Here is a 19,060-nt window from a genome sequence, read left to right as displayed (position 1 = left end):
CACGAGAGTGAGTCATTATTAGCTCCACACACACACACACACACACACACACACACACACACACACACACACACACACAAACAGACTATATTTATCATCAGTTACCATCACAGGGCACCACATGATTCTTAGGTAATTCAGACTCCAGTTTCACTAATCATCACTCTGAGTTTACTGTACAGCAGAAGGAATATAACAAAACATGCTTTTACATTCGATTACTTTGCAGCTTATTGTTCTCAAAATCCAATAAACTCACCTATTTGCTCTAATTCTCAAAAGCTGATAGGAACAGACATTTATTTTATTTTACAGCAGTTTTTACGTCAGAAATGTCAAAAACACAACAACGTAATGGTTGTAATTTGATATATTTACATTTTTAGACGCTGAAACAGCAGGAGGGCAAAATTAGAGTTCAGACGCAACCTTTCATGAAATAAAATGTAGGATCATAACAACATAAATGAATCCAACAACATAAACAAAATGAAAAAAGGCAAAAAACAGGAATATTTGGAGTTCTTTGGATGCTAATATCTAAGTCTAAAAAGTGTAATTAATAACTTAACATCTGTAAATGTGGCTCCTCTCTCTCTGCAGACATTAACGACTGCGCGTCATCCCCCTGTAAGAACGGAGGCACTTGCATCGATGGGATCAACTTCTTCCAGTGTTTCTGCCCAGACGGCTGGGAGGGCAGGCTGTGTGATGTTGGTGAGGATGTGTGTGTGTGTGTGTGTGTGTGTGTGTGTGTGTGTGTGTGTCTGAGAGGGTTTTTTGGGGTTTAAGTGAGCAACAGCATATTCTAGGGAAGAGTCTTACTAAGTCGCGCTGCCTGTGAGTCACTGGGAGAATCCATCACTGGCCTCCAGCTGCAGAATAATCAGCAGTCTGAGAAACTTATGGAAAATCAAACAATAGAGGATTTGTTTTGGAAAGAGCAAGCGGAAAAATGTGGTAACTTATCCAGCTGACTGATTCTGAATCTGATTTCTACTAGCAAACAGTTACTTACATTGGGAAATGTGCACATTTGCAGATGACAGTTTTACTTATATTGACGTTTAGAGAAATTATTCAAACTATTCCAAACAAATATCAATATATCAGATCACGATCCTAAAGTCTAGAACTTCTGGCTTCCAGGCATTTGAAGTAGCATGTTATCAAAAGATAAAATCAATATAGAATCAATAACTGTAAACACCGCACTGACCCGTTGTCTGACTTTGTTCCAGATGTGAACGAGTGCAACAGGAACCCCTGTCAGAATGGAGCCCAATGTGTCGATCTGCTTAACGACTTCTACTGCAACTGTGTGGACAACTGGAAAGGCAAGACCTGCCACTCACGTAAGTTAGTTAATATCTACGCGAGCTAGGGATGGTTGAGACATCAGCGAGTACATGGTGTGTGTTTGCCGTGTGTGCAAAGTTTAAATGTGCATTTCAGCCTCATTGTTTGTGAAAAGAAAATGACTATTTGAATTGTTATAGTGCAGCAAATGACACATTTATGAGTAGCGTCTTTGTCCTCAGTCTTCTCCAACATGTCAGGTCTTATATATTTAACAACCGCAGGTTCTGTTTCATGGTGCATGATGCCCTCACTGGCGTCTGTGCAGGCTTGTTCTCCCCTCTGACGGCGCCTCTGAACTGTACTTTGAAGCTGAAGTAATCGCTGCTCAACACCGACACAGATTAAAAAATCTTTTTCCCATGATGCCTCGTTGCAGGTGAGAGCCAGTGCGACTCCTCTACCTGCAGTAATGGAGGGACGTGTTATGACCACGGAGACTCCTTCCTGTGTAGCTGCCCCTCAGGCTGGGGTGGCAGCACCTGCAACACAGGTCAGGCGCTCACTGCACTCTAATTACTCTGTTATAGCTTTGCTAATAATGGTGTAATAATACGATGTGATGGAACGTAGACCGTGTGATCACAGGCCGAAGAGCAGCTCTACTATGTGGGCTGTTCAGAAAACATTTTCGTTAAAGGGGAATCTTCTATGTTTTTAGCCAAGAACAGCACATGTGACTCGGGCCCATGCGAGAACGGAGGGACGTGTGTCGGAGGGGTAGACGCCTTCACCTGCATCTGCAAGGATGGCTGGGAGGGACCCACCTGTGCACAGAGTAAGTCCCTTTTTAGAGGCCGCGTTCACGTCCATGGATCAATATCTCCAGCTTGAGTGCGTCACTAGACAAGTCAAGACGGTTGCATGATTGTAGAGTTGGTTGTGTACCCATTAAAGTGTGTTTAATCACCTTTAACAAAGGACTTTGGTGGACTTTTAGCTGCCTATTTAGTGCCAAGTTAGATAAATCAGGGCTTTGCAAGAACACATAATTATGACTTGGATGTTTTCTGACAACCTCACATGCATCTTAAACTGTTGATAAAAAGTTATTTATTCTCACATATGAGGGGAAATGATCCAACCAGGTTTCTTTCTTCTCTCTCTTGCAGATGTCGACGACTGCAACCCACATCCATGGTAAGACAGATTTCTCTTTTGTCTGACTATTGGTTATGGATTTTCATGGCTGTGCAGAAAGCCCAGTGCTGCTTCAAGAGACGTCTGACAGACGGGTGTTGAAGGCTGTTGGCTGGAGTTTTCTGGCATTAAAGAATCTCCGTTGTTCTGTTAATAGCAGAAATCCACCTGTAGAAACCGGTTTATCCGCTGGATGTTGAGATCTTTACACATTATTCTCTACATGTGCGCACAGTTTGTGAATATGACTTTGTTTCCTCTGTTATCTAATTGTACGTCAAACTTGACCTCACTTGATCTTGGGAGTTGATTTAGCTGCTGCGGTCTGGACTGCAGCTGCTCGGTGCGGCACGTCTGATCCTCACCTTCGCTGTTATTAATGTAGAAACATCAGCTCGGTTGACATTTACATCTTTTGTGTTTCGCTCACAAACGGAGCGTAGGAGCAGCTACAGGGTTTCCCAGCGACTCCCACACTTTGCTCTCATCCTGCAAATCTGATTTCTCTGCTGCAGATTTTCCCTTTAAAGATTGTGGATGAGAATGTGCAGCTTTTCTCCCATTTATATCATTTTAAACTATATTAATTGTAAATTGTTTGGGGCTTTTTGGACTGCTGCACGGACTAAACAAGACATTTAAAGGAATCAACTAGACTTTTTAGGAAATTGTGGAGAACTCCTGACAGCTCCTCTGGATCAGAGAGGCTACCCGGGACAATAGCTTCCCCTTTCCTCCCCCATTCTCTCCCTCCTCACCCTCCTTTACATTGACTGACAGGTGGATTAGTGGTGGTTTTGGTTCTTGAAGGAGGGGGTTGAGGGAGAAGGGGGGCAGGAGAGTGTGAAGAGACGCCCCCTCTCTCCATTCACCGGCCTCGACCTGGGGGTAGCTCTGAGAAGTGGAGGTGTTGGGGGAGGTTCTCAGTATGTGGTCAGCAGGGATTTACATATGAAGTCTGGACATTGATCAGGGATCAGCTTCAGCTTGCTGACACTCAGTCTCTGCAAACTGCAGGAAGAAATAGCTCGGGGGGGCAGAACACGAGACAAACACCAACACATCCCTGTCCTCAGAGCTAATATGGCGTACAGCCACTTACAGCAGTGTAGAAGGTTCTGTAGGGACTTTAGGGTTACAAACTAGGTTTACACTTTCCTAATAATGTCCTACAAACCTTTGTAAAGTTTGTAGTTATCGGAGTGAACCGGAGCCAGAGTTAGTACCCTCTTGTATTAGATCAGAAGTTCTGTTGGTGTAGGAAGCCTTGATTCTTATGTGTCTGTAAAGCAAAGAGGAGTTCCCTTTCTTAATCTCTGAACATCTGTCAGGTCTGCTCCAGCGGCCAACTGACGTGTTTCTTACTGTTTCCTCTCTGCAGCTATAACGGCGGCATCTGCGTCGACGGTGTGAACTGGTTTCGCTGCGAATGCGCCCCGGGATTCGCCGGACCGGACTGCCGCATCAGTGAGTCCCTGGGAACCGGAGGGGGCGTGTGGAGGGGTCAGGTGGGCGGAGGGTCAGAGGTGAAAGGCCGCGGCGGGGGAGTGTGAGCCGATTGTTTCAGGGCTACAGATTAGGAAGCCTTTTAGGAAGACGGTCTTAACCTCTCCCCTCTGCGCTGAGCCGAGGTCAGAGCTGAGGTTCGTCAGAAGGGTCAGTGCGCTCTCCCGCGGCCTTCTGGGAGAAATCTCTTCAGAAAAGCCTTTTCAGAACCAGAGTGTTATCCAATTGATGCGTCTCAAACCAAAACCGCAATAAACCCATTGTGCAAAGAGCGATCCTCTGAATTCCATCACTCATTGAAGATATTTGAATTTAACATTCAAATCTCTCAAAGCTCAGTTTCTTCTCAGCTAAAGTTAGGCTGCAGAAAGAGAACGAGCTGAAGGAGAGATCAACAAAGCAAGTAAGACCTGTGTGAAGCGTAGAAGCTGGGATGAAAACACAGAACTGCATCATCTCTTCTTCCTCAGTCCGTGGATCAGTCTGCTCTAGTGTCATAGTTGTTACCTGGACCGTCTGTTTCCTGCTTTGAGACCTGAAGGTCCCATTATCTCTGTATGCTGTAGGAAATAAAAGCTCTGTGGGTTCTCTTACAGACATCGATGAGTGTCAGTCGTCTCCTTGTGCCGAAGGTTCAACCTGCATGGATGAAATAAACGGCTACCGCTGTGTTTGTTCTCCAGGATACGCTGGACCTCGCTGTCAGAAGTGTGAGTACCATGAAGTTGTGATTGTTGTGTTGCAGTTACTTTTCTCAGGTTTGGCGAAGAAGAAGATTGACAGCCGAGCCTTTTTGTTCTGAACCTCTTTATTCTCCGCAGTCATCGGACTCGGGAAGCCGTGTCGTCACGCCGGCTTGCAGTTTCCTCACGGCAGCCGGTGGGAGGAGGAGTGTAACGCCTGCCAGTGTGTCAACGGAAACGTTCGCTGCTCCAAGGTCAGGCTCGCAGCAAAGACTCGCATTTAGCAGAACAATGGCGTTGTGTAGTAAGAATGTGGCGATACAAACGATTCAAATCAGTGAGAAGAGTTTTGTTTTGCATAGTTCCTTAAAACCTCAAACAGAAATAAACGGATTGTGATTTAATTTAAAGGAATTATTTTAGTCTTTAATCTCATTATGCAAAAAATCAACAAACTCAGTTTTGTGAATTCTATCAGACGTTTGGTTACTTCCCTGTTTTATAACCTGTCAGTCATTGTTACAAGAGTTTTACGTCACTAAGTCCGTTAGCTGGCGGAGTTAAAGCCGGCGAATCACTGACGCTGACGACTGATGCTCCCGCAGGTGCGCTGCGGTCGTCGGCCCTGCCTCCTCCCGAAGGCTCTCCCTCCTCCGGACGCAAGCGCTCCCTCTTGCCACGGAGGTCACGAGTGTGTGGAGCATCAGTTCCTCACCTGCTTCTCGCCGCCCTGCCACCAGTGGGGCGTGTGTTCGACGCCCGACCCCCCAACACCCCTGCACACCCAGTGCGAGCCCAACAGTGGTTACCTTGACAACAGCTGCGCTCGCATCACGCTCATCTTCAAGAAGGACAAAGTGCCGCCGGTGAGAGACAGTCTGTGTGTGATGTGTCGTTGAGTGTTCTCCACAGGATCAGTTTCGCTTCCCTTTGCTTCAAAATGTGTCGTTTAAGTTTTAAATTCTTCGTCGTCTTTGTTAGTAGAACAAACTCGACCGAGCTGCCTCCAAGTTGTGAGAGAGAATCTTTAAAACGGGACATTTTTCAGCGAGACAAAAGTCTGAGACGAGGCTGAGGAGAAAACCACCGGCGAGCCTCCGATCCAATCATCAAGTCATTCCTCCAACTTGTTGATGTTGAAGTCATAACAACACATTTGAAATCATTTCCCTCCCCACCCTGGATTGTTAACATTTGGTAATTGCTGGATTGGTAGAAAACGACTTCAGATACACACGCGTCACTCTTCACTGACCTCCTGATTGTTTTCAGTTGACAGATTGTCTCATGATGTAAATCCTCTCATCATCCAAACCCCAGCGTGCATCATGTAACTCCTGCACGCAGACGTTCATGTCTGGCGGCTGACAAGCTGCAGTTTTGGATCTTTTTATAAAACGCTGACAGTCGGGACTAGTTTTACTTTCACTCTGTCATTAATGAATCTTCTCTCTTGTTAGTCGAGATGTTTTTGTTGTTGCTTACTACTGTAACATGAAAGCTGAGCTGGAGTCCCTGCTGGCAGCTCTGAATACAGTTTTATGAATGGAAATGAATCCGTTCCTCTGACCAGATACTGATCTGAGATCTAAGCCACCATCTCACCCGCTGGGCGAGACCTTGTAAATGGCTGCATCTGAAACAGACTTAGGAGGAATTAGAAGCTGATTGTTCCTCACCAGCAGCGCACATACTAATCTGTTTTGTGTGTGTGTGTGTGTGTGTGTGTGTGTGTGTGTGTGTGTGTGTGTCGCAGGGCACCACTGTAGAGAACATCTGCTCCGAGCTGAGGTACCTCCCTGTAACTCAGACGCTGGCCGAGGAGCGAGCGCTGCTCATCCTCTGTGACCTGTCCTACCCCAACAGTGACGCCGTGGAGGTCGCCATGGTGATTATTGCACAAAAACACACATACATGGACACACAGTATTGGGACTGTCTGAGGAGGTTTCTGCTGCAGATGCATGATCCAATCTGAATAAGTAACAACGCTGATTCATTGGGTCTGCTGGGTGTTACATGTATTACGTCAATACAGAAACGCTTTATTAAGAATAAAAGATAGAAAATAATACGAGACAGCAGTGCTGCCTGCAAGTAATTAAAACAAGTAAAGTGCAAAAAGAGCTTCAAACAAAAAGTAATCAAAAGGATATGGTGTCTTCTGACGGAGACGCTTCCAATGTGCGTCACGAAACACAAGACGAGTCGTAAACAAGCTGCAGATTATCTGGACGCTTTATTTAGAAGTGGACGTGAAACTGTGCGTTAATAAAGTACATCAAAGGGTTTGATACTCACATACTGATACTCCTCCCCGTACCAGAGAGAGAAGGATGATTCATGCAGGTGTATCAGGTATAAAGTCACACACACACACACACACACACACACACACACACACACACCACCTACAGATTAGAAGCTGCTGCCCTCACTTTCCCTCTTTTCTTCTCGCACTTGGTCAGCTCACACTTCATTCATCACTGCAGATTGTTTCCAGTAAAAGCTGAACTTTTTCTATTTTCTGATATTTCCTCTTTGGGTTAAAAAAAAAGAAACAAGAAAGAGAAAAGACAGAAGAGGGAGAGGAGAGGGGTTTAACAACATTCGGATGAGATTTAGCGTTTCTGTTGGGACACCTTGACTGAATCTTTGTCTCTTCTTCTTCCTTCTTCTCTCTCCTTCTTCTTCTTCTCATTCTTCTGCTTCTTTCGTCGGAGGAGAAGGAGAAGGGGAGCGGGGCGAAGGAGGAGGAGACGGAGGGAAGGGAAGGAGGAGGAGAGGAGAGGGCATCTCCTTGAGAGGAGGAGGAGGAGAAGGAGGGGGGAGGCGGCAAGCAGGGAGGCGGGAAGGAGCCTCAGGAGAAGAGGGGGGGAGGCGCGGCGGGAGCAGGATGAGCGGAGAAGGAGGCGGCAGGGGGAGAAGGTGGAAGGAGGAGGAGAAGGAGAGAAGGAGAGCAGGAGGGGCGCGGCGGGGATAGAGGAGGAGCAGGAGGGCGGAAAGAGGAGACGGACGGGAGGAGAAGGAGAGACTTCTTCTCCCTCTTCTTCTCCTCTTCTTCTTCTTCTCTCCGACTTCTCACTTCTTGAGTTTCTTTCTTCCCTTCTTCTTCTCCTTCTTCTCCTTCTCCTTCTCCTCCGTCTCCCTTTCTTCTCTCCTCTTCTCTTCTTCTCTTTCTTCTCCTCTCTCTCCTTCCTTTCTTTTGAGGCTCGTCTTCGTCTTCTTCTTCTTCTTCTCTTCTTCTTCTCCTCTTCTCTTCCTTCTCCTCCTCTCTCTTCTCCTCTCTTCTCCTTCTCTCTTCTTCTTCTTCTTCTCTGTCTACTTTCTCTCTCCTGCTTTAATTTGCTTTATTTTCTGTTTCTGTCTTCTCCTCTTCTTTGTTGCTGTCTTTTCTCCTCCTCTCTCTTATGTTCTGTCTCCTCTTTTCTCTTTCTTCCCTGACTCTTCCTTTCTCGGCCACCCAGACTCGGGGGAAATCAGTCACTTCGGGGCCTTAAGCTTTTAATGGAGGGGATTATTTCTTGTTCCTCTGATGTTTGCGGGCCTGTTTTGAGCGACAGATACAGGAAAAGGAGTGGCGAACCTGACATCCACCCAAACCCCACAACAAGGCTTTGATAAAAACTCACTCCCACTCGCTGCCGACTCGTGTTGCAGCGAAATGTCAGCGCTCATTTCCAAGTGTGGGTGAAATCTCTATAATCCCGGCGAGCCTCGCAGAGTGCGGCGGGTTGTGTCAATTTATTCTCTTCCAAAGGCCTTCGGTGTTTGTAAACGCCTGAAACGCTCTGCTGCGAGGCCTCCAACCTGAGCAAGTGGTTCAATATGTTTCTGTGTGTGTGTGTGTGTGTGGGAAGGAATGAGGAGCGCTCGGTTTGTCTTCATTTGGAGAGTGAGTCGTTCCTACTTTATCGGGACATGTTGAGGCTGCTTCTAGTGTTTTGGAAGGAAAACCAACAGATCTTCAAGTAGTTGCTTCTGGGAGTTTTATAATGATCAGTGAAACAGGACAAGGCTTGATACAGATGTAATTAAAGAAGTCTTCAATGCTTCCTACGCTGAACATTTGACATGTAAATTAATCAAATTTAATCCTAATGTATCTACTAATGAGTATTTTGTGTGTATCAAAGCCTCATATCTTCTTCCTCTGGGCCACAGACCTCCATTGTTGTACTAAAAATGCATCACTGATCCGCACTGTTGCACTGGATGACATGTTGCTTCACTACCACGAACACACACACTGTAGTTTATTTTGACTCAATCCCACACACACCGTCCCGCTGCCCCAAATACTCACTAAAGCACCAAATGTGGATTCATCCGCCGCTGAAAGTAGTCCCCAAGCAAACACACTATTTCTTCCTGTTTGATGAAAGCTACAGTGGCCAGCTGTTTGTGCACATGTTATGCACTGTAACGGGGTGTAAATTAGATATCTGCGTATTATATTCTAAGTAAACTCGATTATCATTTTGGCTCCTCAGTGCTGCAGACACAGGGAGCAGTTCTGAGGTTGGATACTGGGCCTGCAATGTGGGCTGTCAATCACTTTGGGGGCGGGGCTAGAGGTGTGTGAATGAGCTGCTGATTTTCTCAGGAGAAGAAAAGAGGAGTGTTTGTCCCCGGCCGAGCGGGGAGCACAGCTGGCCTGTTCTCTATTGTTTGTCCTAATTGAACTGCACAGCACACAGCTAATCCCCCTCTATCCCCCCACCACCTCCCTGCTCTCACCCTCAGCACCTTATTAGGCAATTAACTCCACCCTCTGTGGTCTCAGCAGGGGGGGGTCCGCAGCCTGCCAGATGTTAGGATGAGAATCTCTTTTATTCTGACGGATGAATGTGTGTTTTTTCTTTCTCTCTCTTGTTGTCCTGCGTAGCCTCAAGCAACACTTTGACCATTTGGCAAATGGGCTTTGTTTTCTTTCCCTTTTGTGCCGATTGAATCCGTCAGAGTTCTTTTGAATGTTCCACCAATTACCTACAAATCGGCTTTTCTTCAAATAAAGCATTTAAAGTGTACCACATTTTTCAGATGTTCAAAACTTAAAACAAGCAAATGTGTTGTGAGCAGGGAGTCCTCTCTGTTGTTAACGGATCCAAACAGAAACCTCCATAATGCTCAAGCTGCTCTTTCTTTACATGTGGAATGTTAATGCTAAACAAATCGATTCCTGACCTCTCCCCCTCTCTCTCTCTCTCGAACCCCCCACAAGAGAAGAAAACAAAGACGCAGAGAGCCACGGACGAGCCCCGCGAGAGAAAACCGCGCGAGAGCGCGAGAGGAAGCACGCAGAGAGAGAGAGAAAAGAGAGAGCGAGAGAGCAGAAACAAGAAGAGGCTAGAGAGAGGGGAGAGAGACAGAAAGACGAATTCCGAACTATCACCTCCTAGAGAATCGAGAGAGAGGGGATAGTGCGATCGAGTAAGCACGAATCGTACTAGTAGAGCCAGATCCTCCTCTCTCATCGCTATCTCTCGCTCTCTCTGCTCCCCCCCAGAATCCGAATCTAGAGAGAAACGAGAGGAAGCCTACAACGATACTATCCTAAATCTTCTCCTAAACTCTCTTCGCAATATCTCTCTCTCCTTCTCTCTATGATCTTCTCTCTTCTTTTCTCTCTCTCTCTCTCCCTCTCTCTCTCTCTCTCTCTCTCTCTCTGCAGTCCTTTGAGCAGGACGGCCGGTCGAAGGACGGTGATCGAGGACAGATCCAGAAGGCAGCCAGCGCCATCATCAGTGCGCTCTCCAAACGCCACAACAGCACCGTCATGTTGGCCGTGGTGGAGGTCAAAGTTGAGACGCCGGTGGACCCGCCGTCTGTCGGTGAGTCACATGTCCCTTATTTAGTTAAATAGAAAATGTAATAATTCTTTGCAGGTTCTGGGTGTAAAAGCTCTTTCTTACAGAGAATAGTTTTCTAACATGTGACTTCCTCCCTCAGGTTATCTGGTCCCGGTGCTGTGCGTCGTCTTCAGCGTCCTCTGGATCTTCTGCATCGTTGTTTGCATTTGGTGGACCCGCAAGAGGAAGAAAGAGCGCGAGAGAGCGGCCCGATCCGAGGACATCACGGTCAACAACTATCTGGAGCCGCTGCGGAGCCAAGCCCTCAAGGACAACCGCGGCAAAGACATTCAGTACGAATGCAAGAAACTGATGGCCCCCTCCGACAGGACGTGCGACGGGGCTGAGGGCGAGGAGGAAGAGGAGCAGGAGGGGGAGCAGGAGGAAGACGAGGAGCTGGGCATGGGGGAGAAGTGTCCGCCGCAAAAGTGCCCCATAGCGGGGGCACAGGACAGGGGACTGATGGGTAAGGGAGGGGTCATCTGCACGTCACGCAGCGGCCCGGTCAAGGCGCCGCACCGGACGGCGTACAGCCCCAAAGACAACCGGTGTAAAAACCTGAATGCCGCCAAGCTCAGCGAGGACATTAAAGACCACTATGTATGAACACGTGCGAAGAGGAGCGACCTTCCTCAATCTACGAAAGAAACTGCAATGTCTTCAACGTCACTGACTTTTCAACTCTTAAAAGCACCAAAAGTGAAGATTACAGATGCTTTAATTTTCTATTTGTGTTTGTCACACCTTATTTACCTTGTTGGTCTGCAGCATGGAGGCTTATTTTACCAAAAACAAACAAAAAAAATACAATACAGAAAAACAAAACAAAAAAAAAAAGACATGAAGAAGAAACTTTCTGGTTTTCTCGTCACACTGTTGGAATCAAGAAGAAGTTTCTTTTACACACTTGTTGCTGTTTTCCACTTCAGAACTAACGCTTTCCTTTCTGTTTCTTTCATCCTGGGAATCTTTACGATCATCGGCCGGCAGCTGTTAACCTCCTTTCTACTGTTTTTGGTGCGTTCGGCTCCCGTCTGCCTTAGCCCCCAAACCTGCGGGCCTTTTCTACTCCTGAGATCGTGTCTTTTTATAAAACAAAACAACAAAAAAAAAGATTTTATATACATTTAAGTCCTTGAAAGTTGGCACAGAGAATCCACTGTATGATACCTGGCATCAGCATTTCTTTGTTTACATTCATTAACATCTTTTCCATTTTGTGTTGAGGCTCAAAGGTTCGTACGTATATCCTTTTAAATAATTATGTCACCGCTTCCTGCGAGTCTACTTGATGATTTTTCATTTGCTTTGGTAGAAAAGTGCCTTCAGCCCTTGTTGTGTTCTCCTTTTCTCTCCTCATATAGAGTTTATGCAGAATTTAAATACATATAAAAGGGAAAGATGTCCTAGTAACAACTCTTCATACCGCAGTAACGTTTAGTTTTTTTCTTTTGTACATATGTAAATATGAAGAAATGGCTGTGTATATTTGAATTTAGTAACTTAAGTGATGCTTTGTATGATAGTTATTCTAAAGACTGTTTTCGTGGTTGTTTTTTTAATGATGTCATTCCGTTTCTTAGTGTCTGTTGACGCTACGACAGGTTTTCTACAGATGTTCGGACTGTGTCCAGGGTCCCACTGAATCATGAGAATTGGTTTCAAAAAAGAAAACAGATGATGATTGTTTGTCGCTATGTGTTGTTGTTATTTGTTACAGCTTTTAAGAAAATACAGAGTTTGGAGAGCCATTTGTTAGACCTGTCAATCATTGTGAGAGGTTGTTGACGTAGGAACAACAGTCCTGGTCATTTTAATGGAGGCTTCTTTTTTTAACCCCTTTTCACCTGCAAAATTCACCTTTCTATCACCGCTATTTAAGTTTAAAGTTATTTTACCATGTCCTTCTACACCTACAAGTCCTTCCAGTCTTAGGGGCCACCCTACTAGCTGAAAACAACCTCCTAAAACCATTTCATTTTTATTAAATGGTTTGAGTGTCCCAGTGTGCAAATTATGTTTTAGATCCACTTGACGCTCACAAATCACAGGCCGACCCTCCAAAAAGCTAACTAAATATAATGGATTTCAATGCTTTTTATTTTATTTTGTAAGAGTTAAGTTAAAAAATGAGTCCACTAGCAATTATCTTCCAAATACTCTTATTTCCACATTTCATGCTGCGGTTTCACGTCCTGCTGGCTGTATGTATGTATGTAGATAATAGAAACACCCTGTTAGCGTCCCGGTCCAGAGCAACAGAGCATCAGTGCACAGGCAGGGAGCTCCAGGCTCAACACACATTCAATCATTTACTTTATTTGTGCCTGAGCCCCCCCTCATCGCTCCACAGTTCACTTTTACTTTGAAATGATGCTGCAGGTAGAAAACTGCAGTAATTAAAGAAACTGGTTAATTTCTGCAAATAGTATCATGGAGAACTTTTAGCTATTAAAGCTATTATTATTTAATGCACCCAATGTGAAACACACTCAGCTAATATATATATATATATATATATATTGAGATTTATGGACACTCGTGGGAAGTATCAGGCTGCAAATTAAACAGAAAAAACAGATTTTCTTTCATAGTTTTTTGTCTAATTTTTCATCTCTTCTAAATTTGAGTGACCATCCGATCAAAAGTTGTGAGGAGCTCTGCTGCCCGCTGCCTGATCCATTACTTGCTTTCCTTTAGGGACTCCAAATAGCAAAAACAATGCTGTACAGTAGCCCTGTGCTGCAGAGGAGCTCTTTAAACCAGCGCTGATGCATCTGATTTATATTTTCTAAAGTTCGAAACACTTACGGGTCACAGGGTCCACACAACATGAATGCACTGCTGCCAGTCTCTCTCTTTAGCCTGCTCGTACTTCAGTTATAAATATAAATATTTTACAGTGTGTTGACAGTGGAGATGCCACGCAGGGCAGCAGGGTGTTTAGTGGGTATGAAAACCCTTCTTGTGCTGCACCCCTCCCCCCTCCTGAAGTGCCCAATTGCATCACACTGAATCCCCATCATAGACAAATCAAAAGGTGTGTGTGGTTCTGAATGGGAATCTACTCGCAGTGGATAAGTGTAAATCCTAAATGTGTTTCCGTGTTTGGCCCCGCCTCTCCTCGTGTCTGTATTCTGGTCTAATGAAGGGAACAAGTTGTATTGTTGATGTTGACTGTTGTGGTTGTTGTTCAGTGTTTGTAAAGAGTCTGTTTCTGCACTAAGAACACACGTTTAGTGAAAACTATAAAGAGTCAAATATTCATGGATGAACATTGTGTTTTGAATATTTTATGATTTCTTTTCAATCTGATGCAAATCATGTAAAATTCATATTCTGTCAGTAAATCTTACATTGTGAGAGTCTCACAGGAGGGGCTGAATGTGCAGAACATTGTAATTATTTTGTACAAAATTTGGTAAAAAAGTCTTGGTTTGTTAGTGGATTTTTTTTTTTTTGTTCTTAGAACAATCCTATTATTTATTAAAGTATTTTATACCAAAGTTTATTTTGTTTTTGCATTTTTATTATATGTTTTAACATTTCACAAACGGACTCTTCGCTTAGCCTCGCCCCCTTAGTTGCTGCTGTGTCGCGCTTCTTTCTGTCTGATTTCAGCTCGCTAGCTAATTAGCATTAACTCCATGAGGTGGTTGTAAACTCCAGCTGACTTGTTTACAAATCTGAACCCTGGACTAGGGTCTTATGAATTGTAAATTAGGCGGACAAGTACGGCGATTTAATACATTAGGTTTTTCACACAAGCTACTACTTTTTTTATGGATTTTAAGATGAGGATTAACTAATAAAGTTGGTAAAGTCACTTCAGCTTTACATAAAGAGCAGAACAATGTATTAACCTTATCTCTTGGATTTTGGTTTTGGAAAAGAAATACAATTGTTCCAGTACAAGTGTTTGATTAAAGAAATATTAGTGGATAAAATCACTAATTGTCTGAGAATTTGAATTTTAAACAAGATTTCTAGCTTTTGTAAAAAATAAATACAATTAAAAGTCACGTGTAGTATTTAATACAAAATAAAAATTGTATACATTTTCATTAATCTTTTAAAATAGTAATGAATCAGTTTGAAAATCAAGTCTTAACACCCTGTAAAGTCTCCAAAACGCCAATCATCCACCTCTCTGCCTCCCGCCTCATTTAGCGCCAGACCAATGAGGTCCTTCGCGTGCCTCCATCTGCCCCTTTAATGACACTGTGGGAAATGATTAACATTAGCCCGCTCTGCATGAAAGCCTTCAGCAGCTGTGCTGGATATCCATAATGCTTGGTGGGACGTTATGTGCCGTGCTGTGTGTTCATTAACCCGGCAGTTGTTTGGAAAGAATGGGAAACGTGTCTGGAATCCTGGATAGTGCGGCGCTCGGGTCACATGCACTGCTGACCCACTTGGAGAGAAGTACAATAAAGAAGAAGAGATGCTGGTGTAGTAGAAAGAGTCAGGGCCAGTGGTGGCATTGAGGTCGATGAAAGCTGATACCAGATTCCTACAGGAGCTGGTTATAGTGAAGGCTGGTGGTGCACACAGGTTACATTGCTGCATGTTGGGCTTCATGAAGTCTCAGTGCCAGAGAGTGTGTGGGGCTTTGGATGTGAGCATTGCAATAAAACAGATCTGGATTAAGTGGATAATAATATAATAGAAAGATTCATTCTTGTCATTTAAAATAGCAGTTGAGAAAGTAATGTCACCCAAAAAGGTCCATTTAGTAGCTTACAATGATATCAAATGACCTTCATCAGATAAATTAACCCAGTTGTCAGAGGATTTTAAATGTTTACATTCCCATTCATTCTTATCACTTCAAGATCTTCTTGTCCACGTTGAGGCATCTAGTCAAACTTCATCTGCTGATACGGATCATGTGATGTATTTGATGTCCAGAAAAGCAACTAAAAGGACCTTTTGATGAGATTGTTTTCTCAACTTGTGTTTCCAAGGTGTCGAAAGACGAGATGTCCTTTAAAGCTACGGTTGGTAAGGTTATTCTATATACTACATTATTTAGTCACTATATCCTGACATTAGTGCATCTGTGGCCCACCCCATTATTTAACTTAGTAAACTGAACAGGGATTTTCCAGGTCTAATATTATTCCTATTAATGTAGGTGACAATCACGTCATTTTACTTTTCCATATGTATTGTGGAGAGATGTTGAGTGTAAGCAGTACTAAGGTGGAACTGTTGACACGAGCAGTTGCGCTCCGGGTTGTGTTAGGGGGAGCTCCGCCCCCTCCTCAGGAGCAATCTGGATGACGACCTGAATGCTCCGTGTCTTCATTGCTGCTGCACTCTTATCTGTATTTTACAGGTTAGTTGTTGGTGAAAATTATCAATGTAAACTTCTTTAAGCTGAGCTTTATTTGGACGAGTGGTATTAAGATATTTTGATATCGTTTTAAGGAGTTTGTCGAACTGTAAAAACTATTTGATACGCCGCCATTGTTAGCATATTGCCGCCATTGTTAGCATATTGCCGCCGGCGCGAACTGTAGAAAGTCTTTGATACGTTGCATGTTGCCGCCGGCAGGCTGCTTTGTGGGTCTCTTTTGCCTGGGTCTAGTCACCAAGTTTTAAGATTAATTACTTTGCACAGTATCTGTATTTCGTCTACTATGTGTATAAAAAGCTAAAATGAATGGATACATTGTTCAGTGCTGAAAAACACAATATTAAGATGTTACAGATCAGAGCTGTACTTGTTCGTGTGCAAACACGTGATAAAACTGTGACGTATGCGTGCGACGCCATGTTGGTTGGAAAACAAATCAACAATGGTGTCTAAAGCGAACAACAACTCCGACTTCTTCAAAGTATTGTGACTCTCTGGAGTCCTCTGCAAAGGCAAGATTCAGAGAAAAAGTCAACATTTGCGGCCTTGACCCGTACACGCTAAAGCCGTCGGATTATATTGAGGATTTAGATTCATCACCGCCGATTGAATATCCGTATATTGTGAACTACCTTGTGCTACAAACGTCGTGGGCAACCAACGCACAAATAAAGGCATACAAGAGCTTGGATGCTTATAATGTCTTTGTTTCTGGCTGAGTTGGTAGTCTTCTTACCAAACCAGTGAAAGATGACAGGGTGCTCGTCCATGCCCGTGTAAATCACTCTCAAAGAGCTGGAGATACACCGCTCAAGCCGTGGTTTGTGAGTGAGAAGAGCGGCGATGTTATCCTCGCACACTCTGATTGTATGGCTGGATTAAGCGAAGCATGTTCTCACATTGGTGCTTTGCTTTTCTCAAGTGAAGTAGTCTCAAGAATAAGCCAAACAAAAACATGCACAGAAGAAAAGAGCGAATGGCATCACATGTAAAGAAAGTGCCTTATTTACCAGTCAGCGATATGGAGAAGTAAGGTCTTACAGTGTTCGGGTATATCATAAGAACAAATGTTTAACGTAAACATTGAAAACATAGCTTTAGCATGAGCTCTTACCAGATATAAAGTGGACGCCACACACACGGGTGAATTGTGCTTCTTCTTCTGTTAAGTCCTCACGAGTTATGTTGCTAAACCAGCGTACGGCGCGGCAGATTCCACCGCGCCCGGAAGAAAACAACCAATCAGAGCGGAGATGTCTCTAACCGTGTCACTGCTCGTGAACTCCAATCAAAATCTCAAAACTCGTCTTTTTTCTCGTCTCAAATGTTTTCAGAAACATATTTTAGAGGAAATGTTTTGCTGTAAAATGAGAAGTTTGTGACCCGGTGGGCGGGGCTTTGTTTTTGCTCCATTGTTTCCAACATGGCGTCAAAAACGTTCTAATTTTACCTCTAAAGAGAACACTAAAATATGTTTCTGAGAACATCCACGAGCAGTTATTGACACTGTGTTAGAGACTCTCATGCAATGCTGTCAGGATATAGTGACCGTTTCAGCTAATATGACACAGCGTTATTTTAAAATTTCATTTCCAAGTGCATCTTTAAGTGTTTGGAATAAAACAATTCCAATATAAGTGATGGGTGTCCAAATCCACAGGGTTTGTTCTGTGCAAAATGCATTTTAAAGTTCAGCTGACGCTAATGTGAGGCTTCATGACAAATCATGTAAGGATTTGTTTGTGTTTGCCTGTAGGGAAATATCTCTTTTTACAATGTTCACTTAAAGTAACCGACAACTCTTTTAATGTTGTTTGTGCATGTGGGTGTTAGATTAACCTACAGTACTGTAAAGAAAACTCCTTTAGCAAGAGCTACGGTATGTCGTTGGGCTACTATTCACAAACTGTGGTCTTTGGTGCTTTCAAGTGTTTACTTGGCCATTTGAACGACCAGCAGATGTGGCTTTATGTTTATGTTTATTTAAACCCATTTGTTGTTGACTACTTTTGATTCCAAAACCCATTCATCATTGTTTTACAAGGAACGAGGCCATTTGTGTTTCCTACTCACAGAGTTCCCACGACTTCAGCCTTTTAAAGCTGTCAAACAACCTCATGAACATTTAGCTCCTGTTTGTCATTCATTGGCTGTCTTAGTTCTCACTCACTCATGTCTGGTCCTTCAACTGGCTCTACAACTCGTCAACTGAGGGTTATAATGGTTTATCTGCACTTTGACGAGTTTTGAGAAAAACGCATTTGAAAATTCAACAGTTCATAACGTGGACGCTATAAAACCAACTCCAACCAATGTTGACACATCACATGCTACACGCTAGGTAGTGAAAGTAAGACCAAGCGTTGTGTTTATTAAATGTGTTTTCTTTTACGCCGCATATGTGTACATATTGTTGATATTCAACTTGTTCATAGACACCAAATACTTCCTCGACTATAATGAAATGTATAGTTGTTTTAAATAAGCCAAAGCAACATCTACATGGAGAGATTTGTTACAGTTGACAACACAGTGAAGCAGTTTAGTATTACGATCCAGTTAAGTTTCCTGTTGCCTGGATGACGCTTGGACAACACTGAAGCTTCGTGACAGAACATCCCGCTTTCACGGTCCATTTGATGTTCGTCCTCTTGGATCATTGGAACGACCAACACAAAGCGGTATCCGCGGTGACACTGAACGTTTATCTTGATGTTTAACTGAAAGTCTCACATCTTTTGCATCCACACAGATGACTCACTGTGGCAGATAATCTGCTCAGATGATGGACGGCTGCCGCGCCGCAGTCACCAGGAGCAGCGGAGCCACCTGGTTTCAGGTAGGCTAAGAGGAGCAAAGACGCTGTAATGGATGGACGAATCCAAGCACAACAGTAACACACCTTTTGAAAGTCAATGTTCTGGTTGCTGCACATACAATCTGAAGACATCTCATTATTTATTGTCATATTTCATTGACACAAATTCAGAATAAAGAGTTATTTTCTAAGCGTACAATGAAACTTGGATGAAAGTTTGTTTTGAAAACAAATACATGACTAGCTTGAACCAGCAGTCCATCTTCTCTCAGACTATAGATGTCCAGCAAAATCTTTGTTTTATTGCATTTCAAATTGAGACAATGCTGGAATATAACGG

The 19,060-nt window shown here is 43.8% G+C and overlaps 2 protein-coding genes across 3 annotated transcripts in view; both read left to right on the top strand.

Moving 5' to 3' along the window:
* Window positions 1-13,805, top strand: part of LOC115005053 (protein jagged-2-like) — a 26,746-nt gene extending 12,941 nt beyond the window's left edge. The window contains 13 exon segments of the mRNA XM_029426839.1: window positions 1-7; window positions 604-717; window positions 1,242-1,355; window positions 1,739-1,852; window positions 2,021-2,137; window positions 2,472-2,499; window positions 3,881-3,966; window positions 4,602-4,715; window positions 4,827-4,942; window positions 5,294-5,554; window positions 6,445-6,576; window positions 10,363-10,522; window positions 10,641-13,805. The exon segment at window positions 1-7 is cut by the window's left edge and continues 158 nt beyond it. Of these exon segments, the coding sequence (XP_029282699.1) occupies window positions 1-7; window positions 604-717; window positions 1,242-1,355; window positions 1,739-1,852; window positions 2,021-2,137; window positions 2,472-2,499; window positions 3,881-3,966; window positions 4,602-4,715; window positions 4,827-4,942; window positions 5,294-5,554; window positions 6,445-6,576; window positions 10,363-10,522; window positions 10,641-11,146 (1,869 nt within the window). The 3' untranslated portion in view covers window positions 11,147-13,805.
* Window positions 13,806-15,752: 1,947 nt separating this feature from the next.
* The window catches only part of esr2b (estrogen receptor 2b), an 85,875-nt gene continuing 82,567 nt past the window's right edge, over window positions 15,753-19,060 (top strand). For both annotated transcript variants that reach the window (XM_029426841.1, XM_029426840.1), the window contains exons 1-2: window positions 15,753-15,881; window positions 18,655-18,741. The gene's annotated coding sequence lies outside the window, so the exon portion shown is untranslated. The remainder of the gene's footprint in view (window positions 15,882-18,654; window positions 18,742-19,060) is intronic.

Source organism: Cottoperca gobio, unplaced genomic scaffold (genome assembly GCF_900634415.1).
Source record: "Cottoperca gobio unplaced genomic scaffold, fCotGob3.1 fCotGob3_245arrow_ctg1, whole genome shotgun sequence".
Classification (NCBI taxonomy): Eukaryota; Metazoa; Chordata; class Actinopteri; order Perciformes; family Bovichtidae; genus Cottoperca; species Cottoperca gobio.
Note: the sequence above shows the minus strand (reverse complement) of the source record. Positions and strands in the feature narration are given on the sequence as shown.